Source organism: Adiantum capillus-veneris, chromosome 12 (assembly GCF_014529385.1).
Source record: "Adiantum capillus-veneris isolate H3 chromosome 12, ASM1452938v2, whole genome shotgun sequence".
NCBI classification, from domain to species: domain Eukaryota; kingdom Viridiplantae; phylum Streptophyta; class Polypodiopsida; order Polypodiales; family Pteridaceae; genus Adiantum; species Adiantum capillus-veneris.
Window position 1 is genome coordinate 158,645,102 of NC_140942.1, and position 27,751 is coordinate 158,672,852.

Here is a 27,751-nt window from a genome sequence, read left to right on the forward strand (position 1 = left end):
GCACGCCAATGTACTTTACGCAGCTCAACACACAGAACAACGGGCTACTATAGCCAATGAAATTGTCGCACATCAACAACTGGAATGCTCTATCGTGCCATCCATCTGGTTCAGCGTCTGGCGTAGAAAGTTTTCTACAGCCGACGGATGCCAGCCACGCCAGCAATTGGAAGAAATTGCAAAAGTCGTCCTAGCTCCTCTAAAGGTGCGCCAACTCAACGGTAAGAACGATGCCAGCTCAACACTCATAATGTCTATGTAATGGCTCGTTATCGATGCAACCTGTTTTTAGTGAAGTTTGTTGGGCCCCCTCCTCTCGAATGTGAAGGCATGGAAGTCCCTGAGTGACCATTCCCTGCAATACTACTCCCGCCAATGGCTCCCCGCGGAGGAATGGTCCCTGCAATACTGCTCCGGCCAATGGCTCCCCGCCTTCGCGGGTCGCCATGGGGTCTCAGTATTATAGAGTATTATAGGGACCATTCCCTACACCATTTCCTCAAGTTTACAAGTTTATCTTTTGACCCACAACGAGTCCAAAAGCTGTAATGCGCCGTGTTTAATTATCTCTTGGCCTATGACCCCTGGTTCCCTGTAATCAGACCCATCATGGCAACTTTGCGATCAAGGAGCTTCCTGCTTCTTTTCTTGAGCTGGCTTCTGCTCTGCACGCCCTTTTTTTCCATCAGCGCTCTTGCTAAACAAGGTATGTTGTACATGGATTCCCTTCTTCTCCTTTTATACTCTGATTGGATCTCGCCTTGCAAGTGCACATGCCTTGGATTGTTGTTACTTCTTCTTTGATCTAGAATGGCTGCTTTCCAGCTCGTGTCAAGTTACACGCAGCTGCATGTGTATGAGGTCCATTTGCAAGCAAAAGAGCTTGGTATGGAGACCACATTTTTTGGTAACAAGTCTTTGTGCTTTGTCAGCAAGAAATTGTATAGATAACCTTGATCGTCGTATTTCTGGTCAAGCGTAAGATGCTTTGAGTGGGAATTTTGATTTCTGAATGGGGCTCTTGCTCTATACTAATGCTAGGACTTCCACAATACATCATAGTTAGACACTCTGGTCATATCTATCCATCAAGAACATTTTGTTCCGACGATTGAATTAGCCTATGCCTTACTGATCATTGAGGACCTTACACATCCACAATCTCAGGTGACCCAGATGCTCAAGAGGTGGATGATGATGTTGCTGGTGATATCGGTGGTGCAGTTATTGCAGATCCTGGTCAAGAATTTTCAGATGCTGAGCTTGTGCCAGCAGCAGGGGTGGACACGGTCTTTTTTTTCCCAGGAAATGCTGACAAATGTGAGTTTTTTTAATGTGTAGAAAGTCTTGTGGGTTGCATTCACATTCCCACGTCTTATCTCTTTTACAGCGGTTCCTGCTGGAGAAGAGGCTGAAATCGTTGTGGGAATCTCCAATCATGGTTTGCCTTACTGTCTTGGTTCTTGAGCTTTATTCAATGTATGAGCTGTTCAACGTATAATTGTGTGTGCCAAATAGGTGACCTGCCTCTGAAGGTGAACTCCATCTTGGCAAGTTTGCATCTGGCTTACGATCAAAGATATCGAATCCAGAATTTCACAGCTGTGGTTGGATGACTCTCTTCCTAATAGCTTATTTCTGGCAAGAGACTATCTTGGATTTCTTGCAGGTTCTGATTTACAATGTGCTTGTGCTTCAGGAATTCAGGAACTCTGTTGTTCCACCATCTATTCAGGCTTCTTTTCCCTATACCTTCATTGTGAGCAAGTTCCTCCAGGTTCTCTCTCTCTCTCTCTCTCTCTCTCTCTCTCTCTCTCTCTCTCTCTCTCTCTCTCTTTCTCAACCCTCTTTGCCTCATTGTTTTCCCCAATATCTTTGTATGCTACTGTGCATCAATGCATGTACATTTGTGTAGAGTCTAGACAGTGTGTAAAGAGCTTCAAGAGTCAGTAGTAAGTTAATTCCTCCTCTCTTTCCCTGTTATTGTGTCTGCTGCTTTGCTACATGCTGCCTGTGGTAAGCATTTTAGTTTAATAGTTAGCCTGTGTCCATGGCGTCAATGTTGGAAAAAAGTCTGTGCAATTGAATTATGAACTAGTAGGTTGATAACAAGATAAGTGATGGTGTTGACTCTACACAGTGATACCTTTTGTTCATGCAGCCTGGAAGTTTTGCATTAGTTGCAAGCATATTTTATGAGGTGGACGGTACTCTTCACCAATCAGTCTTTTACAATGGAACCATTGATGTGACTGAGCCCAGTGGGTTCCTCAGTGGGGAGACCCTTTTCCTTGTAACTTTGGGTTTGGGAATGCTAGGCCTGTTGGGCATGTGGGTGTATGGTCAATTTCAAAAAATCTCAAAGGTAATATTTTTTAGCACCTTCGGAATTGAATGTGAAATTGCTCAATTGTTAATTGTCTTTGAGTTAAACTTCAAACGCCTTCTTCAGTATTGCTTAGCAACATCAATTTCCTTTGCACAGAAAACTAGGAGGACCAAGAAGGTTGAAACTGGCACGCGCAGTATGGATGCTATTAACAATGAATGGCTACAGGTTCTCTTTCTCTATCTCTCTTCTCCCCCCACACTCCGGCCTTCCCTCAAACAAAAAAAGAAGACCCCCATTATGGCTGCAGCCCTTAAATTTGAAGGGTGACTCTACTTTTCATTTTGAAAGCCTAAAAGAAACTGCCCTTTTCTTTCCACAAAAACGGGAAGGGCTTACAACTATCTTTTCAAACTTCCTACAATTCTTTTTAAGGGTAGCATTTTCTTAGTCCTTCTCTTGTAAACTTGGACAAATTTTTTTAAAATCACTTATAATAAAAGTGGGAAAACCCAAAACTCACTTATTGAGTTCTCCCCAAAAACCTGAGAGCTCTCTTTCTCCCTGCTTCGATCCTTAGCGCTTCCTCTCTGTTACACTCCGTCTCCTGCTTCTTGTCCCAATCTTGCACTACATCGCGACGCGCACCTATCAGTAACTTCTGCTTCGCGCTTGCAATTGGTATTAGAGCCCTAGGGTTTCAAAACAGCCCTGCGTAGTCTGCTGGACAGCGAGTTAAAATTGCTCTCACGCGATCAATTTCGCTTCCATCGCGAAGCCTCTTGCTTTCGGGGTTAAAAAGGTTACCAAAATTGTCGAAACAGCCCAAAACAGGCTATTTTTAGGTCAAAGCAAGTGATTTACAGGTTATAACAGGTCAAAACAGCAATACCCAGGTGTACCAAAGTTGTGGGATCACATGTATTGATGTTTGTTGCGACAAATTGAGTGAAAAGCTGAGTACAGGTGCTTGAAATTGCACATTTCAGTTGAAATTTCAGATTTGGACAATTTCATGTAAAGAAATTGTGGTCTATTGTATGCAAAGTCTTGTGGTTGCTCCTATTTGTTGAAATTTTCAGCCTATTGCATCTCTCTTGTATACACACTTGTGGTTGAATTAAAATGGCTTCTTTCTCTTCCGCATCTGACACTAAAAGTTTGATGGAAATCAAACGGTTCGATGGTCAAGGCTTCGACCTCTGGCAAGAATGTATGCAAGGTATCCTTTTCTTAAAGGATTGTAAAGATGCATTGGAAGAGAATAAGTCGCAAGGTTTGTCTGACGAAGAGTAGGCTAGGTTGAATAAGAAGGCTATGGCTTACATCAAAATGGCCGTCAATAATGACATTTTAACGGACATCAAGCGTTTGGGCTCTGCTTATGCAATATGGCAAAAGCTAAAGTCCAATTTGAGAACACCACGCCTGTGAACCAGGTGCATTTAATGCGAAAGTTGGTGAATATACAGCTTGATGACTCGAAGTCAGCTTTTGAGCATTTGAGTGCTTTTATAGGTGTGTTGAGTCAGTTATAGGACAGTGGGTTTCAACAATTCGATGATAAGTTGAAAGCTATTTTCTTGCTTATGACATTGCCAGATACTTAGGAAACATTGGTTGTCTCCTTGAGCAACAGTCCCACCCTCACGTATGACGATGTGAGAGGGTCTATTCTCAATGAAGAGATTAAATGCAAGTCTAGTGGGGAAGGTGGCAGTTCTGCCTACACTGCAAGAGGTAGAAATCAAAGGCGTGATGCTGGCAACAGGACTCAAAATAGAAGTAAGGGCAAAACAAAGGATAAGGATGTCACTTGTTATCAATGTGGTAGAAAGAGTCACAAGAAACCCGATTGCAGGTATTTCAAGAAAGAGCAGGAAAGGAAGAAGGAAATGCAAGATAAGAAGAAGAAAAAAATGAGAAAAATCAGCAGGTGATTTCTCCAGGGATGTTGAGAATGTAAATGTATCCTCTAGTGTGGCCATTGAGGAGTTGTCAGACGTTGAGGAAATTTTGGTTGCTGCTTCATGCCCCTCAGAATTGGTGATAGCTAATGCAGAAGACATACTTATCTCGAAGAAAGATGTCATTGATGCATTGCTGAGTGCTAATGATGGCCTATCCAATCATGGATAGTGGATTCTCGTGCTTCATTCCATGTGACTCCATCTTTGGGTGTTTTGCTACATATGCTACAGGCAATTATGGCAAGGTGTACCTTGGTGATAATTTTGCTTGCAATATTGAAAGAATGGGTACGATGCGTTTGGCTCTTAACAATGGTCAAAAGCTTGTGTTGAATGATGTCAGGTTTATACCAGGCATTAAGAAAAGTTTGCTATCTGTTGGCCAGTTAGATGCACATGGTTTTACTACCATCTTTGATGGGGTTCATGGAAGCTGCTTAAGTTCTCTATGCTTGTTGCAAAAGGGTCTAAAAGAGGTACTTTGTACTATTTTCGATGCAAAGCTTTGCCTGGCAAGTTTCTTGTTGTTGCTGAAGTTGCTTCACACACGGAATTGTGGCATAAGAGACTTGGCCATATGAGTCAAAGGGGTATTGATGCGCTTTCCTCGTTGAAGAGGGTTGATGTAAAAGGCAAAAACTTCGATTTTTGTAACGATTGTCTTCATGGAAAGCAAAAGAAATCTTCTTATTACTCTGGTGTCTCTCACAAAGCTAATCCTCTTGATCTTATTCACTCCGATGTATGCGCTATGCATGTTAAGTCTGTTGGTGGTGCATTATATTTTGTTACATTCATTGATGACTGTACTAGGAAAGGATGGGTGCATTTGTGATGAAAATGGGATTAAAAGGAAGTTAACAACCCCTTATAATCTATCTTCTAATGGCGTGGTTGAGAGGTATAATTGTACTTTATGTGAGAGAGTGCGTTGCATGTTGTCCACCGCTAATCTTTCCCAAGAGTTTTGGGGGGAGGCATTGAAAACTGCAGTTCATATTTGCAATCGCTCTCCTAATAGTACGCTGAAAAATGACATTCCAGAGGAGGTTTGGTCTGGCAAACCTGTCTCTTATGATCATTTGAGAGTATTTGGCTGCGAAGCTTTTATTCATGTACGCAACGACTTGAGAACAAAGCTTGATATGAGGTCCATTAAAGGAGTCTTCCTAGGTTATGGGAAAGAGGTAAAATGGGCTTAGAGTGTGGTTATCACAGTTTAGAAAGGTAATACGCAACCGAGATATAGTGTTCAATGAGGCAAAATTGCTTAAGAATGCTACAAAATCTGATGCTGACAAGAAAACAGTTAGATTTCAGCCTTCCGTGCCACCCATTGATGTTGAAAAAGAGCCTCATGATACATTACCGCAAGCTGAAATTGATAATTAGCCGGGTAACCTTAAGCCAGAAGAGGTAGGATATGATATTGATGCTCTTACTGAGGATGGACAGCCACCTGAATTGGCTGAAAATGATTTTCAGCAGCATGGTAGAGCTGAAAATTAGTTGCCTTATGATCTAGAACCGTTGCCCGAGAATGTAGATCATTGGGTACGCAAGTCAACTCGTTTGAGAAGACAACCGCAAAGATCTAACCCCTCTTTGGATCGTGTAATGTTGACAGATGAGGGTGAACCTCTTACATATAAAGAGGCCAAATCATGTGAGTCAAGCAATAAGTGGGAGCTTGCAATGCAAGAGGAAATGAAATCCTTGTATGCAAATGATACTTGGGATCTTGTGCCATTGCCTAAAGGGAGAAAGGCTCTTCTTAACAAATGGGTGTACAAGATTAAGATTGTGGATGAAAAACCCAAGTACAAGGCAAGATTGGTTGCAAAAGGATATGCACAGAAAGAAGAAATTGATTTTCAAGAAATCTTTCCCCCTGTTGTAAAGCTTACAACTTTACGTGTCCTTTTTGCTCTTGTTGCGGTGCTTGATTTGGAATTGAATCAAATGGATGTAAAGACAACGTTTTTGCATGGTGACATTGAAGAGGACATATACATGAAACAACCTGAAGGTTCCCACACGCGAGAACTTGTATGCAAACCGAAAAGGGCTCTGTATGGTTTGAGACAATCATCACAACAGTGGTATAAGAAGTTTTGATACTTTTATGTTGTCTCAAGGCTTTAAACGCAGCCATGCAGATCATTGTTTGTATGCAAAAAGGGATGAAGATGGTAGTTTCATCATACTTGTTCTCTATGTTGATGACATGGTGCTTGCCGGGAAACATAAGACTAGTCTTGATGCTCTGAAACGTAAGCTAAATTCAGCATTTGCTATGAAGGATGTGGGTGATGTAGAGCATATTTTGGGCATGCGTATTAAAAGAGATAGAAAGCTGAAATTGTTGTTTTTATCTCAAGAAAGATAAGTACATGACGTATTTAATATGGCTGATGCTAAGCCTCTTGGGGTACCTTTACCTCCATACACTATGCTTAGCAAAGCAGATTGCCCAAAGGATGAGGTGGCATTGAAAGCAATGAAGGGAATCCCATATGCATCAACTTGTGGTTCTCTTATGTATGCTATGGTTGCCACTCGTCCCGACATTGCTTATGCAGTGGGAGTTGTTAGTCAATACATGTCGAATCCTGGCAAAGCGCATTGGGAAGTTGTCAAATACATTTTGAGATATTTGAAAGGTATACAATCAAAGTGTATTTGTTATGGAAAAAGTGACTTAAAGTTGCAGGGATATTGTGATGCAGACATGGCAGGTGACATGGATACCAGAAATCTACCAGTGGATATGTGTTTGCCATTGTTGGTGGTGCAGTCTCTTGGTGTTCTAGGTTGCAGAAAATTGTGGCATCGAGTACTATTGAGACTGAATATATTTCAGCCACAGAGGCTTCAAAGGAGGCCATTTGGTTGGACAAATTTGCAAAAGAACTTGGCATGCTTACTCATACACCCGTGTTCGGTTGTGATAGCCAAAGTGCTGTCTATTTAGCAAAAAATGCCATGTTTCATGCCCGTACCAAACACATAGATGTGCGGTACCACTTCATACGACAGGTATTGGAGGATGGTCTAGTCACCTTGACTAAGATCCATACACAGGATAACTCTGTAGATGTTCTCACCAAGAGTCTTGCTAAGGCTCAACATGAGCATTGCATACAACTGGTGGGAGTTGGTTAACTTAAAGGCGTCATTTATGTCTTTAACTGGGAGGTTGTTGGGTTAAAGGCCTAAATAACCCCTTTTTGTACATTTTTATACTTTGTCCAGGTTCAATGTAGGTTCACATTGAACCTGGACACTTTTTTTTAAAGTCACTTATAATAAAAGTGGTAAAACCCAAAACTCTCTTATTGAGTTTTTCCAAAAAACGTGAGCTCTCTCTCTCTCTCTCTCTCTCTCTCTCTCTGCTTCGATCCCTAGTGCTTCCTCTCTGTTGCACTCCGCCTCCTGCTTCTTGCCCCAATCCTGCACTACATCGCGAGGCGCACCTACCGGTACCTTCTGCTTCGCGCTTTGAGTGCTTTTGAGTTGAAGGCTTTTCATGTACTGCTTTTCTCCAAGGCCAAGGGCCTTAAAAAAAGTCCCTTGGGCTCTCTTTGGCTCACTTTGTGTTGATGAGCGTGAGCAAAGGCAACTGTACTTTGCTCAATTATTAATACAAAAATAAATATCGAAAGGGGCTGACATCTTTGGGGCCAATCTCTCTCGGTGCAAAACTACACCGGGCCGTGTCGACTCAATTGAACTGTGATTTAAGTGTGAAGTTGTAAGGTGTAGCGGAAGTGAATGTTGAACTTTGCTCAAGATGGGTGCTCCGAACTGTGCTCAAGGTTCCTTTTTCTTACGGAAGGGAGAGCCTTCGGTTCCTTTAGGGAGAGAGTGCAATGGACACAAACAAAGTGGTGAACACTGTGAATGGCGCTGAGACTGAGAGATAGAGAGAGAAGAGAATACGATACCAGGGATGTTGTAAAACACTCCTCCGAAGGTCCCACTCTCTATGGCGAGAGCGGTCTACTTATGATTGCACAAATCTCTACAATGCTTGGACTTGCCAACGATGTCGACGACGATGAGGACGACGACGAGACGGGCTGAAATCTGAAAATGCTAAGGGCTAAAATCTGCAAATCTTTATCTGTTGAATTCTGACTCTATATCGGCAATGACGACGATGCAACGACGACGCGTTGAAAACGCAGATGCTGAAATATGCGTTTTTCGGGCTGAATCTATAAACCTTGCGGAATCTGATCGTGTGGCGAGGAACTGCTGCGGGAAGGTGAGATCTGCGAGGTTCGGAGGTTCTACTGTGGAGTCTAACTGCGAAAACGTTGATGCTTGTGGGGATTCCATCGCGAAGATCTGCAAAAACGCTAGGGTTGAAAATGGTCTTGCTGTGGAGAATCTGCTAACGCTGGGGAGTCTGCTGCTTCTTGTTGTCGCCAGGTTGTTGTCAAAGCAAAAACGCTGGCTGATCTGAGGTTTTGCCAAAAATGCTAGCCCATCTACGAGGGAGCAAAAACGCTAGGGTTCTTGGGGGTTCTGCTGAGAAGTTGCCTGTTGAGCGAGTGCTCTTGTTGCCTGTTCTGCTAGAAAGTGCTAGCGCTAGGTTTCTTATATACAAACTTATGAAATTTGCCCTACCTAGTTCCCAATAAAAGTCACTTAAAAATAATAAGTGAAAAATGTCAAAAATAGGGAAAATAGGTCTATGCACTGTAAAAATGCTCTTGATGGGTTTTGATGGAAATCTGATGGTCATGCCGTTTGCAACCAGAGGATATGCATCTAATCTAAGCGTTTGGACATGCACGGTCTGCGAACAGACTCACAGAACTGCCATATCACTTCCTATTCTAGACTTACTTGACTGAACTAAACCTCGGTTATGCTATAGCTTGTCCACGGACACATAGGGTTGGATGTGTCACGTGACATCCCCTCCTTTTCAAAGTGAGGTACTGGTACCGAACTGTATGAGGGGGATCACCAAAAGGGTCTGGAATCCTGGAAAGGACTCGTCGTGCGGCCCACTCTGATGCGTAGGTCATGCGATACCTGAACTTCATAAAAGTCTGTAACGCTTGCTTCTTTGAGCCGCGCCGAAAGCGACACAAAGTCTTCTATGGCTCCTTTGATGCTTCAACTTCGTCGATAGTCATGTGTCTACCTTCTTTAAGAATCTCCGAGGCTAAAAATTCCTGAAACCACTTTCAACACAAAAACATGAACATACCCATTCCATGTAAAGTGTGTGGAAAACTTTTATTGTTCCTTAAAGACTATGCATGCAATGGAGATGAATATAGAGACGGAGTGCCAAACCGTTCATCAAACACACGCAAATAATGGGGTCGAATCTTGACTATCTGATCTAAATCAAGCAACTGTGGCAAAACTCAATGGAAATGCCTATGCTTGATGCTCAATCTTTCTTGTGCTCTTTCTATAACTGTGTCATGCCGAGGAAGAGACATGGAATGTGAATTCCTTGAATGCAAACATTTCATCTTTTCATGAATCATCCGCATACATCCGTGCTCATCCATGAGTGAATCGTGCTCAACGTACAATATGTCATGCCTATGAAAAGGGATCACATAATGACGCTGACTAAAATACAAGAAACGATCACGAATGAAACACTTGTACAATGCGTGTTGACTAATCACTTGAACACATAATACTTCCTGTGGGGGTTCTGTGGACCTCTCGAAAGCCAAGATCGGTTCTTCCTGAGGGGGTTCTTTGGACCTAGGTTCGAGAGCCAAGATCGGTTCTTCTTGATTGATCGAATCTGCAATGAGGTTAGCTTCACTAGAAACAATATCAACCAACCCATCATTCTTGTGAACAATCACATCGTGGTCATACAAATTATCCTGCTTGTGAGTAATCACATCTTGATCATGCAAATCATTATACTCGTGTTCTAACTTCCTTGCTTTGCGTTCCAACTTCCTGTCCATAAACATTTGCTCCAAAGCCTCCATAGGAGTTAGTGCAATCCTTGGCATAGATGGGGAAGGGGGAGGGTCGGAAAAACCTCTTGGTGGGGAAAACTCTTCTTCGCCTCTCTCATGCTCATCACCTCCAAGCGAAGTATCCATTCCGCTTCGAGTGATGACCATCCACTGAAGTCGTGGATTCTTGTGGTCTTGGGTTCTTGGGGGTCTTGGTTCTTGGGGTTCTTGGGGTTCTTGAGTTCCTGAGGTTCTTCTTTAGCTTGCAATATGTGTTCGAGAAGGATCTTTCCCGCGGGCGTACCCCCTAGCGGCCTTGCGCTCACACCACGGTTGCTTTTTCCCACCTCACGTCGATTGGCCGGCCGCTAAGTGCACGGTCCGCTCTCAATGAGTGAAAAGAGGCACAAGGGGAGGCTGGATAAGCCCTTCTTTCTTGGGATTCCTGTCACTCTTCAAAAACACGATTAGGAATCTACACGCCCAAGAGATCTTGGGTTACGTGCGACCGCAACAAGCAAAAAAAATTATGTGGTTCTTGTGGTTCTTTCCTTGAGTGATACAGAACACTGCCAAAGCTCTGATACCAATGTAAGGTGCAGCCGAAGTGAATGTTGAACTTTGCTCAAGTTGAGTGCTCCGAACTGTGCTCAAGGTTCCTTTTTCTTACGGAAGGGAGAGCCTTCGTTTCCTTTAGTGAGAGAGTGCAATGGACACAAACAAAGTGGTGAACACTGTGAATGAGGGTGCTGAGACTGAGAGATAGAGAGAGAAGAGAATACGATACCAAGGATGTTGTAAAACCTTCCTCCGAAGGCCCCACTCTCTATGGCGAGAGTGGTCTACTTATGATTGCACATATCTCTACAATGCTTGGACTTGCCGACGATGTCGATGACGATGAGGAGACGGGCTGAAATCTGAAAATGCTAAGGGGAAATCTGCAAATCTTTATCTCTTGAATTCTGACTCTATGTCGGTGACGACGCGATGACGACGATGCGCTGAAAACGCAGATGCTGAAATCTGCGTTTCCCGGGCTGAATCTGTAAACCTTGCGGAATCTGACCGTGCGGCGAGGAACTACTGCGCGAAGGTGAGATCTGCGAGGTTGGGGGGTTCTACTGTGGAGTTTGACTGCTGAAAACTGAAAACGCTGATGCTTGTGGGGATTCCGTCGCGAAGATGTGCAAAACCGCTAAAGTGTCTTGCAGATGCAAAAACGCTAGGATTGAAAATGGTCTGGCTATGGAGAATCTGCTAACGCTGGGGAGTCTGCTGCTTCTTGCTATCGCCAGGCTGTTGTCAAAGCAAAAACGCTGGCTGATCTGAGGTTTTGTCCAAAAACGCTAGGGTTCTTGGGGGTTCTGCTGAGAAGTTGCCTGTTGAGCAAGTGCTCCTGTTGCCTCTTCTGCCAGAAAGTGCTAGCGCTAGGTTTCTTATATACAAACTTATGAAATTTGCCCTACCTAGTTCCCAACAAAAGTCACTTAAAAATAATAAGTGAAAAATGTCAAAAAATAGGAAAAATAGTTCTATGCACTGTAAAAATGCTCCTGATGGGTTTTGATGGAAATCTGATGGTCATGCCATGTGCAACCAGAGGATATGCATCTAATCTAAGCGTCTGGACATGCACGGTCTGCGAACAGACTCACAAAAGTGCCAAATCACTTCCTATTCTAGACTGACTTGACTGAACTAAACCTTGGTCATGCTGTAGCTTGTCCACGGACACATAGGGTTGGATGTGTCACGTGACAGAAGTGTTTAAGGTGATTCTCTCTTGTGTGTTGTGCCAGATTCTAGACTTGGGGTGACCAAGTTTGTTACAATGGTATTAGAGCTCAGTCAATTTCTCTTCTACCGAGAAATCCGATCCCTTTTCTCGTGACACACATGGATTCAAACAACGAATTCCGCAAGAATCAGACGAACCCTCTTGACACTTCGGGAACGGAAGGCAGCATCGAAAATTCGAATGGATTAGCAGATCACGAACCTCGGCCTACGCAATATCAACTAATGGAGATGCAACGTCAACAACGGGTTGATGAATGCGCAAAGCAAATGCTCTAGTTTGCAAATAATCCACAATACGCAAATTTTTTGACCCGACACCCGATTGATGAAGTGCATACACAGTGGCAAAAAGCCATTGACTCACCAATAAAATCAGACCTCAAGAAACCTCCTACTCCAAGGATGTTTACTGAAGAAGAACTTGGTCGAAAGGCGAGTCAACCAACTTCTGGGGGCAAAGAAACAATTGAAGAAATGCAACAAGGGGACTGACTATCCCGGTTATTTGGGTCGTCAATCTTCTTTTGCAAGTGCACAAAAACAGAAGAAGCATGTACGCTTCGAAGGATTGTCCAATTCTTCCCTTGATAGTTCGGATAGCTCTTCCTCGTCCGATTATCAAAGTTTTGGAAAGAACAAGAAGAAGGCAAAGAAGAGCAGATCCCGATCCGTTTCCGACAGTTCTACTAAGGCTTCATCCTTCTCTGAGAGTTCGGACTCCGATATCACTTGTTCTATTCAAAGAAGAAACACTTTTACAGAGCCAATCAATATGATTTTCTTGAGGACAAGTGCAAAAAGACCAAGGAATTTAAGGAAAATGGACAATCAAAGGATTAGCATTCTCTGGAGGTCGCTACTCAAAGCACTTCAAAATCAGGAGCGTAGCATCATTCTAAAAAGGAAATGCATGGACGTGTGGTCCATTCTTCTTTTACGGAAAGAACCCCCTACCAAGTGGTTAAAATTCAAAAGGCTCTTTATTTCTTCTTGGCTGACTCAGGAGTACGAACGAGATGTGATGACCGCTTGGAACCATCTCCGGATGACCAAGGCTGACACTTTGGATGCTTATTGTGAGAGGTTTTGGGATGCTTTTCTACCGGCCTCTTCTATCAAGAAGGTCACTTTTAAGCAACAAATCGAGCGACTTCCCAATGAGATCCGAGATTACTGCCTTGAGCAGAAGTCCGAATCCGTACAACAATTGATGAGACATGCTAATCGGGGATTTGCTATGCATTCGCGTAACCTAACTTACCCCACTGATCAAGTTTCGACACCAAGGACCGGACAAAATTCAACTAATGATAATTCGACACGAAGAACACATACATCATGTGCTATAGGTCTTTCAGGCATTGTGTAAGCATAGATTGGTTACCAATGCCAAAAAGAGCGAGTTGTTCTTAGCGGAGATACATTTCTTGGGGCACATCGTCTCAACAGAAGGAGTGCAAATGGACCCGACCAAAATCAAAATTTGCAATTGGCTTGACCTAAAGAGTGTTCACCAAGTTTGAAGCTTTTTGGGCTTGTGCTCGTATTATCGGCGGTTCATTCGGAAGTTTGCAAAGATAGCTGACTCAAAAAGGAGTCCCTTTCATGTGGGGACAGACAGAGGTGATTGCTTTTCAGACGCTCAAAGAAAAATTGACTACCGGACCAATGTTGGCTTGCCAGACTCGCAAAGTCCATTCAAAGTTTATTGTGATGCTTGTGGTCGCAGTCTCAGAGCAGTTTTGATGCAAGAAGGCCACGTCATTGTTGACGAAAGTAAGATATTTCCACAGCAAGAGTTGGTAGCAGATATATGAGAAAGAGTTATTAGGAGTAATCCATGCTCTTACACAGTGGCGGCATTATTTACTCGGAGCCGATTTCACAGTCTTAACAGATCACCAGAGTTTGCGCTACTTTTTGTCACAAAAGCAGCTTTCGAAAAAGTAGATGCGATGGTGGGCTAACATCCTGTCACAGTTTCACTTCCAGATTGTCCATGTTTAGGGACATAAGAATTTAGTGGCAGATGCATTGTCTCGGAAGCTTGGTTCTGGCTATTTCCGCGATTCATCACAGAAGCTTTGAGGATATGGTTGACCAGTACGCCACAAATCCTGACTTTGCTGACATTTTTACTCGGATGTAGAATGGGGAGACAGTTTCAGGCTATTCCTTACGGGACGGCTATTTGAGGCGGAAAACGATGTTATGTGTTACACAACTTTTGAGGGAAAAGGTCTTGACAGAGTGCCATTGCCCACTTTTTATAGGCCACCGTGACATAGATACCACCTGAAGGGTGGAGCGTTACTTCTATTGGCCGAGGCTTAAAAAGGATGTGGATGATTTTGTTCGCAGTTGTTTAGTATGCCAAAAGGTCAAGTTTGACAGGCATAAGGCACAGGGACTACTACAACCTTTACCCATTCCCACCCGGCCCTGGGAAAGCATTGCTATGGATTTCATTTTTGATCTCCTCCAAGACTGAAAGTGGGCAGGATGGCATTTGGACTGTCATTGACAGATTTAGCAAGCAAGCTCACTTCATTCCAGTAAAGAAAACAGTCAAACCTGATCTTTTAGTGAGATTGTTTATTGCTCATATTTTTTGGTTACATGGCATGCTTGAGACCATAGTCTCCGACAGAGATCCCCGGTTCACGAGTTCGTTTTGGAGGGCCATTTGGGAGGACATTGGCACACGGTTGCAGTTCTCATCATCATTCCACCCGTAGACAGATGGGCAATTTGAGATAGACAATTCGGTGGTTTTGGATTTATTGAAGTCTTACATCTCAGATCAGAAGACTCAATGCGAAAAATATTTGTCTTTGGTGGAATTTGCCTACAATAACACGGTTCACTCTTCGACGGGGAAGGCGACATTTAAGGTAATCGAATGTGCTTGCCAAGGTTCGTGAAGCTCTAGAGAAGTCTCAAGCACGGCACAAGAAGGTAGCACATCGACATAGATGCGACTTGAAGTTGAAGGAAGATAATTGGGTGCTCTTATGTTTTGAGTGAGAAGGCATGCCTAAGGAAACAAAAGGGAAAGGAGAGGCTTTTTCCAAAGCTTAGCATGAAGTATTATGGCCTTTCCAGATTCAAGAAAAGATAAATGATGTATCCTTTAGACTCAAGTTGCCAGACACTTGGAAGATTCACAATGCGTTTCATGTGAGTCTTTTGAAATTTTTTAAGGGTGAGGTGCCAGATGATGGGGAGCTTGATGAGCAACCCGAAGTGGAAGAGAGTGAGGAGATACTCGTTCCATAATAGATTCTGGCACATAAGGAAAGAAAAGTGAAAGGTAAAGTGATTCGGCAGTTCTTACTATCCGGCATTGGATGCGAAGTGGATGGAGAAGGAGGACCTAGCAGATACTCCTCAGATTTTGGAACTTTACTTTGAGACTTTCGGCTTAGTTGCGTCTATTCCGAAGGATCCCGCGGATCAGCAGGGTTGAATCAGGTGCAGACGGGAATGCACGAGAGGGAAGTCACTCCGCTCCTTTGTCACAGGTTACCTTGATGGAATAAAGTCACCGAATTCCCTTTGGATTTCAAGGATATTGTTGTGCTGACAGTATTTTGTTGTATGACGTTTCGAATATTGAAACTGGGAATTACTAAACTTGAATTTGATTGATGTGTACTCTCTCGTGTGATTTGTTTGAGTGCAGGATTGAAAGGCGAAATGATTGCAACATTTCTGTCTTGAGAATGACATGATCGCAGTAAGAGTTAGCTAATCCGAACTGGTGAGGTCCGAGATGGATCTAAATGGGATTGCTAAATACGCTGCCAGGAATCATGGTCTTAGATCTAAAATCAATTTTTATGTGATTGATATGATGTGAAATGTGCACTGATTGAGTCGTCTTTCTGCAAGTGCTAGATTTGTGTTGGTCTAGTGCGTCGGTACTTAGAGTCAGTGTCTACTGAGTTGGTTTATGGCCTCTGTCTGTTTTGCAAGCGTAATCAAGGGCGATTATAACTCTTTCAAGAGGGGGCTTTGTCACAAATTGATGACATGGCATGCTAATGAGTGTCCCAACTTATGGGCACCTCCCGATAGGGCCTTGGGGGACACTCGGAATTAAAAAGAGCTTGCGGACTGCTGCTGTATGGAATTTCCGCAATCCACGCTAAGTTGTTGACACAGCTGTCCGTACGGATTTTCCGCATATCGTGCTGACTCTGATGTTGTGGCGGGCCATACGGAATTCTACTTTTTGCGCTGGTTGCTTTTGGGAGCCCAATGCTTTTGAGTTGAAGGCTTTTCATGTACTACTTTTCCCCAAGGCCAAGGGCCTTAAAAAAAGTCACTTGGGCTCTCTGTGGCTCACTTTGTGCTGATGAGCCGGTGAGCAGGGGCGATGTCACAAATTGGTGATGTGGCATGGCAGCAGACGCCGGGATGACACGTGGCAAGCTGACGTGGCCACAATACGGATCTCCGGGTTTTTCGGCGCTGACAGGCTGACGTGGCATCTGTACAGATTTCTCGCAAATTACGGAGCTGATGACGTGGTAAAGCGTACGGAATTCTTGGATTTACGTTGGCTGTTTTCTATGGCAGCTTTTGGCTCAGTTGCTTTATTTTAAGAAGCTTTTAAAGTTGAATGCTTTGGGCCTGCTTTTGGGCATCCCTTGTACCAATAAATAAGTGGGCAGGGCCTCACTTTTCAGACCATCTGGACGCAGAGTCTGAGAGTGAGCACCTACCCACTCTCTTGTACTTTGAACACAGATTAATACAAAAAGAAATACCGAAAGGGGCGCCAGTCTTTGGGGCCAATATCTCTAGGCACGGAACTACGTCGAGCCATGTCGACTCAAGTGTGAATTGTGAACTATTTTGAAGTAAATCTCTGTTGTGTTGCGCTAGAATCTTGACTTGGGGTGTCCAAGTTTGTTTCACTGGTATTAGAGCGCGGCGGATTTCTCTTCTACCGCTACCGAGAAATCCGATCCTTTTCTCGCGACACTCATGGATTCCAACAGAGAACAGTCTGACTTCTTCTGCATCCTGGAATGCGGGAGGAGATCTCGAAGAAGATTCGCATGAAGAGTACGGCCCACCTCGGCCTACTCAGGCTGAGATTGAAGAGATGGAACGTCGACAAGTGGTTGACGACGCAACAAAGATGATGTTAACATTGCAAAGGATCCAAAATTTGTAAAATTTTTGACGCAGCAATCCTTCGAAGAAGTGCACATCCACTGGCAAAAGGCCACAGAGCCACCCATCAAACCAGCACTCAAGAAACCTCCTGCTCCAAGGATGTTTACAGAATAAGAACTAGAAGAGGTGGTTGATACACAGATCAGTCGGCTTTTGGACGTGAACAATAAAGCCAAAAGCACTACAAAAAGCAGAAGAAAGGAACTGACTTCCCGTGTAAGGTGCAACGGAATGAATGTTGTATTTTCTCAAGATTAGTGATCTTTATTGCTCAAGGTTCCTTTTAGTTCTTAGGGAAAGAGAGAGCTTTCCGTCTTATAGAGTGCTGTGGTCACGAACAAAGTGAGTGGATATTGTGCGTGCAAGTGAATGAGACTGAGAGAAGGAGAGAGAAGAGATACGACACCCGAGAGGTTGTAAAACCCTCCTCCGAAGGCCCCACTCTCGTCGACGAGAGTGGTCTAACTTTGATTGCACAAAGGTGTACAATGCGTATGCAATGGACTGATGTAATGGGACTATGCTGACGACGACGACGACGACGACGACTTGATGGCTGAAATCTGTGATCTTCTAATTACTGAATTTCGGGACTGTTTCGGTGGCTGAAAATGACTGTTTTGGCTGCGTTTTCTTGGGCTAAAGTTGGGGGGACTTCTGCGTTTTCTTGGGCTAAAGTTGGGGGGACTTCTGCAACCAATCTGGGGGGAATCTGCTGCTGTTGATCTGCTGAAAAACTGCGTCTTTCAAAGGCTGAAATCCTGCTGCAAAAACGCTACCAAAAGCTGAGATATGCTGGCGTTTTTGACTGATGTCGCTAGGGGTCTGCTGAGGATGGAAACGCTGATGATTTACTGGAGTGGGCTGGCGTTTTTGGCTGAAAACGCTGAGGGTAACCAATGATGGCTAGCGTTAGTGGAAGCCTGCTGCTGCTGCCGGTAAAGGCTGAAAATGCCAAGCACTGGAGGTTTATGGTGATGGCTACTGGAGATGGAAAATGCCAAGTCTACTAGAGGCTAGGCTAGGGAAGGAGTGGATGGCGAGGGTCTAGTGCTGAGGGGGGGTACTGCTGAGAAGTTGCCTGTTGAGCGGGAAGCTCTTGCTACCTCTTCTGCCAGAAAGTGCTAACTTGGGTTTGCTTATATATTAACTTAGCAAAATTGCCCTACCTACTTTTGTTGGAAAGTCACTTAAAAATAATAAGTGAAAATACCAATAAATAGGAAAATAGGCTAAATGCACTGGAAAATTCCCCTAACTGATGCTAATGGATTCTGATGGGAATTCCGATGATCATGTTGTGTGCAACCGGAGGATATGCATCTATGCTAAGTGACTGGGCATGCACGGTCTACGAATAGACTCACAAAAGTGCCAGATCACTGCTAATCTAAACTAACTGAATTGACGGGAACCCTGCTATGGTGTAGGTTGTCCACGGACACATAGGGTTGGGATGTGTCACGTGACATCCCCTCCTTTTCAAAGTGAGGTATTGGTACCGAACTAAATGGCGTCAAGGGAGATCGCCAAAAGCATCCAGAATCCTGGAAGGGACTCTTCGCCGGCCCACTCTAATGTGTGGGTCGAGCGGTACTTGAACTTCATAAAGGTCTGCAACGCTTGCTTCTTTGGGCCGCGCCGAAAGCGACACAAAGTCTTCAGAATCTCCTTTCTTGCTTCAACTTCGTCTAGAGTATTGCTTCTTTCGTCTTCAAGAATCTCCATGGCTGAAAATTCCTTAAACCATCTCCAACACAAAACCATGAACATACCCATTCCATGTAAAGTGAAGGAAAAAAATCTTGTCTTCTCTAAAGACTGTGTAGGCAATGTAGATGAACATATAGACGGAATGACAAACCGTTCATCAAACACATGCAAACAATGAGGTCGAATCTTTTCTGTTTGATCGAAATCAATCAACTGTGGCAAATCACAATGAAGATGCGCATGTTGGGTGCTCATACTATCATGTGCTCGTTCGGAAACTGTGTCATGCCAAGGAAGAGACATGGAATGTGACTTCCTTACATACAAACTTTTCAACTTTTCATGAACAATCCGCATACATTCGTGCTCATCCATGAGAGAAACGTGCTCAATATACAATATGTCATGCCTAGGAAAAGGGATCACATAACGATGTTGACTAAAATACAGGAAGCCTTCACGAATGAAACACTCGAACAATGCGTACGTATCAACCATGCGAACACATAATACTTCCTGTGATGGCTCTTTGGACTAAGGCTCGAGAGCCAAGATCGCTTCTTCCGGATCTATCGAATCTTCTTTTGGGGGATCTGTGGACCTTGACTCGAAAGCCAAGATCGATTCTTGGTGATCGATAGAATCTACAATGAGGTTAGCTTCGCTAGAAAAAGCATTGACTAACACATCATCCTTGTGAACAATCACATCATCTTCATGCAACTCATCATGTCTGTCTTTATCATCCAAATCATCATGCAAATCATTATCCTTCAAATCATCATGCTTCTCATAATCGTGCAAATCCTGTGTGTCATGCTGTGGAGAAAAAGAGATTGAGAGAATCTCCTTATCCCGAATCCTTTCAACCTTGTCCTGCATATTAGCAATGAGAGATGGAGAAGGAGCAATGTCCTCTCCATGAATGATAATAGGAGAATCACTATCGGCATTGAGAGTTATAGTGTTAGCCGAAAATTTCATGAGAGCGTCATTATCACGAAACCATCGAATGCCTAAAATCATATCACATCCTGAGAGAGGAGAAACAACAAATCTTCTAGTGAAGGCAGTCTGTTGAATTGCAAACAACACATCAAGGCACTCCTCCGTGATGAGAGCGTCCATACCAAGACGAAAACCAGAGACCTCGATAGGAGATCTCGGACTAACTTCGAGGCGGGCTCTCTCAACAAGAGAGGAACTAATAACATCATGCATACTACCTGGGTCAAACAATATGACAAAACGGTGCTCGGACATACGACCATAACATTTAATGAGAGAATCATCAATGGGAGGGTCCTGAGAAACTTTGGGCACAATCGTGTTATCATTCATTGCATTGACAGATGTAGTGGGGGTTGTGGGTTCTTTAGATTCATTTGATTCAAGCTTAGGACATGTTCTTTTTATGTGACCCTTAATGTGACAATGAAAACAACGACCTTCCTTAGAATAAGTGCTTTGTTCTTCTGACGTGATGTATCCTCCTACAATTCCTTGTGCTACCTTTTCATCTGGAGTAAGCTTAGGTTTAGCAATTGTGTTAGCCTTACCCATAGATTCATTGGAAGAATTCTTTGATGAGATATTGTTGGAAGATTGGTTAGAAGAGTTATCATTCTTACCATTCTTACCGTTCTTACCATTCTGAGGGTCTTGAGAAGTCTGCGAGGTACTTGTGGAAGTCTTGTTCTCCTTAGGCTTTCCCTTGTTGTGCTTCATCTCCTGTGCAAGAGCAATCGCTACCGCCTTGTTAAGATCGATTGGATTGAATACCTCGACATCGTACTTGATATACTCGTCCAATCCAAAGAGAAAAGCCTCTTTGCGCTCTTCATCCAACATGCGTAGTTGGGTACCTAGCTGCAAAACACGATTAGAAAAAGACATAACCGGCATACCATTTTGCTTGAGAGCGCGCCAATCGTCTTTCAACCGTGCGAGGTACTGAGGTGGCATAAACCGCACCTTGAGCTTGTCTTGAAAATCAGCCCAACTAAAAGAGAGGGGCGTGAAATCGTCGGTTGCCTCTAGGTGTGCGGCTAGCTGTGCCTCTTGCCATGCGTGGTACCAATTAATGGCATCATCGGCAAGGTACATAGCTGCCGTCAAAACTTTGCTATTGCCTGTTTTCTTAGTTGTCGCAAAATAAGCATTAAATTGATGCAACCAAGAATGAATAACCGTAGCATCCATCTTACCGTCATACTTACTGAAAGTCAACTTTTCTGTAACTGGATGGTTGGAATCTGCGTCGTGGCTTGCGCTACTTGACGAACTCCCACGATCTTTGGGTGGTTCGGTCTTCGAGGCTAGGACTTGGGCAATCAATTCTTGAGTACGTAGCTCTCGTCGAGCTTCACGCTTGGCCTCCAAAGCCAATCTACGAGCTTCACGCTCGGCCTCCAAAGCCAATCTATGAGCGGCACGATCGGCCTCCAATGCTGCGTTTCTTGCTACCGCTTCTTCCTTCCTTAGTTCTTTTCTTGCGTCGCACTCGCGTTCTAAAGCAAGGCGCTTGTCTTCCTGTCTATCCATCATGGCCATCATCTGCTTCATCATTGCCTCCATAGGATCTGGCGTAGATGGTGAAGGGGGAGGGTTGAAGAAATCATCTCCGGGTGGGGACGAGTCTTCGTCGCCTCTCTCATGCTCATCACCTGTATGCGAAGTATCCATTCCGCTTCGGGTGACGACCATGCACTATGATCTTGGGGTCTTAAGCTCGCGAGGAACTTGGGTTCTTGAGGGCCTTGAGGTTCTTGAGGTCCTTGATTCGTGAGAATCTTGGGTTCTTGAGGTTCTTGATCCTTGAGGGTCTTGGGTTCTTGAGGTTCTTGAGGGTTTCTTTCGCTTGCAAATCACGTTGGAGAAGGATCTTCTCTTCACTCGAGTTCTAACCTTTTCTGCGGGCGCACCCCTTGGCGGCCTTGCGCTCACACCAAGGTTGCTTTTTCCCACCTCACGGTCGCTAAGTGCACAGTCAGCTCTCAATGAGTGAAAAGAGACACAAGGGGAGGCTGGACAAGCCCTTCTTTCTTGAGATTCCTGTCACTCTTCAACAAAACACGATTAGGAATCGACACGCCCAAGCGAACTTGGGTTCGTGCGACCGCAACAAGCAAAAAAATTCTTGTGGTTCTTCCCTTGAGTAATGCAGAACACTTCCAAAGCTCTAATACCAATGTAAGGTGTAGCAGAATGAATGTTGTATTTTCTCAAGATTAGTGATCTTTATTGCTCAAGGTTCCTTTTAGTTCTTAGGGAAAGAGAGAGCTTTCTGTCTTGTAGAGTGCTGTGGTCACGAACAAAGTGAGTGGATATTGTGTGTGCAAGTGAATGAGACTGAGAGAAGGAGAGAGAAGAGATACGACACCCGAGAGGTTGTAAAACCCTCCTCCGAAGGCCCCACTCTCGTCGGCGAGAGTGGTCTAACTTTGATTGCACAAAGGTGTACAATGCGTATGCAATGGACTGATGTAATGGGACTATGCCGATGATGACAACGGTGATGACGACGACGACTTGATGGCTGAAATCTGTGATCTTCTAATTGCTGAATTTCGGGACTGTTTCGGTGGCTGAAAATGACTGTTTTGGCTGCGTTTTCTTGGGCTAAAGTTGGGGGGACGTCTGCAACCAATTTGGGGGGAATCTGCTACTGTTGATCTGCTGAAAAACTGCGTCTTTCAAAGGCTGAAATCCTGCTGCAAAAACGCTACCAAAAGCTGAGATATGTTGGCGTTTTTGACTGATGTCGCTAGGGGTCTGCTGAGGATGGAAACGCTGATGATCTGCTGGAGTGGGCTGGCGTTTTTGGCTGAAAACGCTGAGGGTAACCAATGATGGCTAGCGTTAATGGACGCCTGCTGCTGTTGCCGGTAAAGGCTGAAAATGCCAAGCACTGGAGGTTTATGGTGATGGCTACTGGAGATGGAAAACTCCAAGTCTGCTAGAGGCTAGGCGATGGTGCTAAGGGGGGGTACTGCTGAGAAGTTGCCTGTTGAGCGGGAAGCTCCTGCTGCCTCTTCTGCCAAAAAGTGCTAACTTGGGTTTGCTTATATATTAACTTAGCAAAATTGCCCTACCTACTTTTGTTGGAAAGTCACTTAAAAATCATAAGTGAAAATACCAATAAATAGGAAAATAGGCTAAATGCACTGGAAAATTCCCCTAACTGATGCTAATGGATTTTGATGGGAATTCCGATGATCATGCTGTGTGCAACCGGAGGATATGCATCTATGCTAAGTGACTGGGCATGCACGGTCTACGAATAGACTCACAAAAGTGCCAGATCACTGCTAACCTAAAGTGATTGAACTGACTGGAATCCTGCTATGGTGTAGCTTGTCCACGGACACATAGGGTTGGGATGTGTCACGTGACATCCTGGATTATTTGGGTCGTAAATCTACTTTTGCCTCGGCAATTATGCGTGTGAGCCGAGCCCAGAATGAAGAGATTATGAACCAAGTGAAAGACCTCTTGGAAAAGGGTCTTATCCAGTCGAGTATTTCAGCTTACTGCTCTCCGGTGTTGTTGGTTTTGAAGAAAGATGGATCTTAGAGAATGTGCATTGATTATAGAGCTCTTAATAAAATTACCATCAAGAACAGATTTCCGATTCCGAGGAGCGATTATATTCGTGACCGACTACAGGGATCCTCTTGTTTCAGCAGAATCGATTTGAAGAGCGGATATCATCAGATCCGAATTGCGTCGGGAGATGTCTACAAGACAGCTGTTCGGACGACCTTTGGTGTATATGAATTTTTGGTGATGCCTTTTGGCCTTGCCAATGCTCCAATGACTTTTAACCGAATGATGGATAGGATTTTCAGAGAGTACAGATCTTTTGTTGGCACTTTCTTTGATGACATTATAGTCTTCTCCAAGGATGAGGCAGAACATAGAGAACATCTGCTACTGTTCTTTCAGGCATTGCGAGATCACAAGTTGGTGATCAATGCAAAGAAGAGTAAATTTTTCTTATCAGAGATACACTTTTTGGGACACATTGTCTGAGCAGCAGGAGTGCAGATGGACCCGGCCAAGATTGAGACTATACGTGATTGGTCCGATTTGAAGAATGTCCATGAAGTTAGAAGCTTCTTGGGCTTATGTTCTTACTACCGGCGGTTCATTAGAAAGTTTGCAGAGATTGCTTCCCCTTTGCATATCTTGACACAGAAAGGAGTCCCTTTCTCGTGGAGACCCACCAAGGTGATTGCCTTTCAGACTTGGAAAGAGAAATTGACTATGGGACCAGTTTTGACTTTGCTGGATTTGGAGAAGTCATTCGAAGTATATTGTGATGCTTGTGATTGTAGTCTGGGTGTGGTTTTAATGCAAGAAGGCCATGTCATTGCCTATGAGAGCCGATTGTTTTCAAGGCCGGAATTGACAGCACACATATATGAGAAAGAGCTTTTGGCGGTTATCCATGCTCTTACTCAACGGCGACATTACCTACTTGGAGCCGATTTTACGGTCTTCACTGATCATCAGAGTTTACGCTACTTCTTGTCACAGAAGCAGCTATCTGAAAAGCAAATGCGGTGGGCTAACATCTTGTCACAGTTTCACTTCCAGATTGTTCATGTGCAGGGACAGAAGATGTCACGTGACACATCCAACCCTATGTGTCCGTGGACAAGCTACAGCATGACCAGGGTTCAGTTCAGCCAAGTCAATCTAGAATAGGAAGTGATATGGCACTTTTGTGAGTCTGTTCGCAGACCGTGCATGACCAGTCACTTAGATTAGATGCATATCCTCTGGTTGCACACAGCATGATCATAAGCATTTCCATCAGAATCCTTCAGGGGAATTTTTCAGTGCATTAAACCTATTTTCCCTATTTTTGACATTTTTCACTTATTTATTGAGTGACTTTTGTAATTTTGCTAAGTTTGTATATAAGCAAACCTAGCGCTAGCACTTTCTGGCAGAAGAGGCAGCAAGAGCACTTTGCTCAGCAGGCAACTTCTCAGCAGATGGCCTAGCGTTTTGGCATCCCCAGCAATGACCTAGCGTTTTGGACAAGATCAGCCTAGCGTTTTGCTTTGGCAAGACTACCGGCCACTACAAGGAGCAGATCAGCCCTAACGTTAGTGGGTTGTACAGTAGATCAGCCCCGGCAACCCCAGAAGACAGCAGATCCCCTAGCGTTAGCAAGATTCCACCACAGAAGACAGTTTTCAGCCTAGCGTTTTTGGAGCAGCATAGACACTCAGCGTTTTTTGCAGTTCCGGCGCGACAAGACCATCAGGAACCCCAACGTTTTCAGTTTTCAGCATTCCGTACCCGCAGTAGAACTGCCAAACCTCGTAGATCTCACCTTCCCGCAACAGTTCTTCGCCGCACGGTGGAATCCATCGAAGTTTACAGTTTCAGCCCGGAAAACGCAGATTTCAGCATCTGCATTTCCAGCGCGTCGTCGTCATCGACATAGAGTCAGAATTCAGCAGATAAAGATTTGTAAACTGCAGCCCTTAGCATTCTCAGATTTCAGCCCGTCTCATCGTCGTCCTAATCATCGTCGACATTGTCGGCAAGTCTAAGCATTGTAGAGATTTGTGCAATCATAAGTAGACCGCTCTCGCCATAGAGAGTGGGGCTTTCGGAGGAGGGTTTGACAACGTTCTGGTGTCATATTCTTCTCTCTCTATCTCACCGCGGCATTGATACCACCTTGAAAGGTGTGGAGGGATACTTCTTTTGGCTGAGACTCAAGAAGGACGTGGACGATTTTGGTATACGAGAAGGTCAAGTTTGACAAGCATAAAGCACAGGGATTGTTACAACCTTTACTCATTCCCACCTGCCCCTGGGAAAGTATTGCTATGAATTTCATTTTTGATCTCTCGAAGACACAGAGTGGGCACGATGGTATGTGGATTGTTACTGACAGATTTAGCAAGCAAGCTCATTTCATTCCAGTAAAGAAAACAGTCAAGCCGGATCATTTAGCGAGACTGTTCATTGCCCAGATATTCAAATTACATGGCATGCCTGAGACAATTCTCTTTGACAGAGATCCCAGATTGACGAGTTTGTTTTGGAAGGCTATTTGGGAGAACATTGGCACACGGTTGCAGTTCTCGTCATCTTTCCACCCACAGACAAATCGGCAATCTGAGATTGCAAAGTCAGTCGTACTGGATTTATTGAAGTCTTACATTTCGGATCAGAAGACTCAATGGGAAAAGTTTTTGCCTTTGGTGGGATTTACCTACAATAACACGATCCACTCTTCGGCGGGGAAGGCGCCATTTGAGATTATAGAAGGTGCTCCGTAGGTTCCACCCTTAAGCACGAAAGATAAGATTTTTGAAGCCAACCAGTACACCAGGGACTTGGACACTGCTTTTGCCAAGGTCCGGGAGGCTTTAGAGAAATTTCAGGAAAGACACAAAAAGGCAGCAGATTGACAGCGTCCCGATTTGAAATTAAAGGAAGACGATTGGGTGCTCTTACGTTTTGAGAAGGCACGCCTGAGAAAGAAAAAGGGAAAGGAACGGCTTTTTCCAAAGCTTAGCATGAGATACTATGGACCTTTCGAGATACAAGAAAAGATAAATGATGTCTCCTTTAGACTAAAGTTGCCCGATACTTCGAGAATTCACAATGCTTTTCATGTGAGTCTCCTGAAGACTTTTAAAGGCGATGTGCCCGATGATGGGGAGCCAAATGAGTAACCCGAAGTGGAAGAAAGCGAGGAGATACTCGTTCCAGAACAAATACTAGCACATAAAGATAGAAAGATTAAAGGTAAAGTGATGAGGCGGTTCTTGGTTAAATTCAAGAACTATCCCACATTGGATGCGAAGTGGATGGAGGAGGAGGACCTAGCAGATACTCCTCAGATTGTGAACCTTTACCTTGAAGCATTTGGTTTAGCATAGTCTACTCCGATAGAACCCCGATTTCAGCATGGGCGAATCTAGTGCAGCGGCAAGGATTGTTTATCTTCGCAATCGCTGGTCACCGGCCATTTATATTATGTTGGCTTTTACATCGTGAGTGTGTTGAGAGTGTATTGATGGAGTATGTTTGCTCAACCTGGTTCTTTGGAGGTGCGATCAGCCTTTTACACACGGGAGTCCAATAATGATTTTTCTAGTGATGTCTATCATGTTGAACAGTTTTGTGACTAGTTAAAGTTTTTGAAGATGTTTTGTGCTGATGATGTACTATTGTGTTTTGGGCAGGGGACTGCCTTCACCCAGAAACTTTCAAGGAGTATTTCACAATCAAAGTCAAAGAAAAAGAAATGATTTTTTGTGAAATCTTTGTATTCCAGCTGTAAAGTTTTGTAGTCTAGTTTCTTGTACTAGAGTTGCTGCTTGAGTCTTCAAGTGGCTGGAGTTCGAGCCTGTTCAATGATCTCTATGAGATGTCAAACATGGCAAGTGTCTATGTTCCCACCTTGAGTCAAACCTTAGCTGCAACCTTTGAGACTGATACATGACAATATAATTTTGTGGTAAGTTAATCGAAAGATTTGAATTATGACTGCTTAAGTTAATTTCAAAGCTGCTGTGTTAAAGATTGTGGTATTTGTGTGATCAATGAAGTTGTGTTTGGCTCATGTGCTCTCTCTCTCTCTCTCTCTCTCTCTCTCACACACACACACACACACACACACGCACGCACACACACACACACACACGTGCACACATCATGCACACACGCACAAACAAGCCAAATAAAACAAAACAAACCAGAAACCATACCAAAACAAGCAAAGCCTAAACAAAAAACAAAAAATGTATGATATA

General features: G+C 44.0%; 1 protein-coding gene across 2 annotated transcripts; it reads left to right on the top strand.

Annotated features, from left to right (window-relative positions):
- Positions 1-519: 519 nt before the first annotated feature.
- LOC147446764 (translocon-associated protein subunit alpha-like) lies at positions 520-27,482 on the top strand. Of its 2 annotated transcripts, XM_086525938.1 has the most exons (8): positions 521-706; positions 1,168-1,320; positions 1,391-1,441; positions 1,519-1,607; positions 1,700-1,777; positions 2,162-2,365; positions 2,486-2,557; positions 27,182-27,482. In XM_086525938.1, the coding sequence occupies exons 1-8, from the start codon at positions 610-612 to the stop codon at positions 27,245-27,247; spliced, it is 810 nt and encodes a 269-aa protein (XP_086382064.1). In that variant the 5' UTR covers positions 521-609; the 3' UTR covers positions 27,248-27,482. The 2 variants fall into 2 exon arrangements, with proteins under 2 accessions (XP_086382065.1, XP_086382064.1); XM_086525939.1 differs by lacking the exon at positions 2,162-2,365 and having other exon boundaries at positions 520-706.
- The last annotated feature ends 269 nt before the right edge of the window (positions 27,483-27,751 follow it).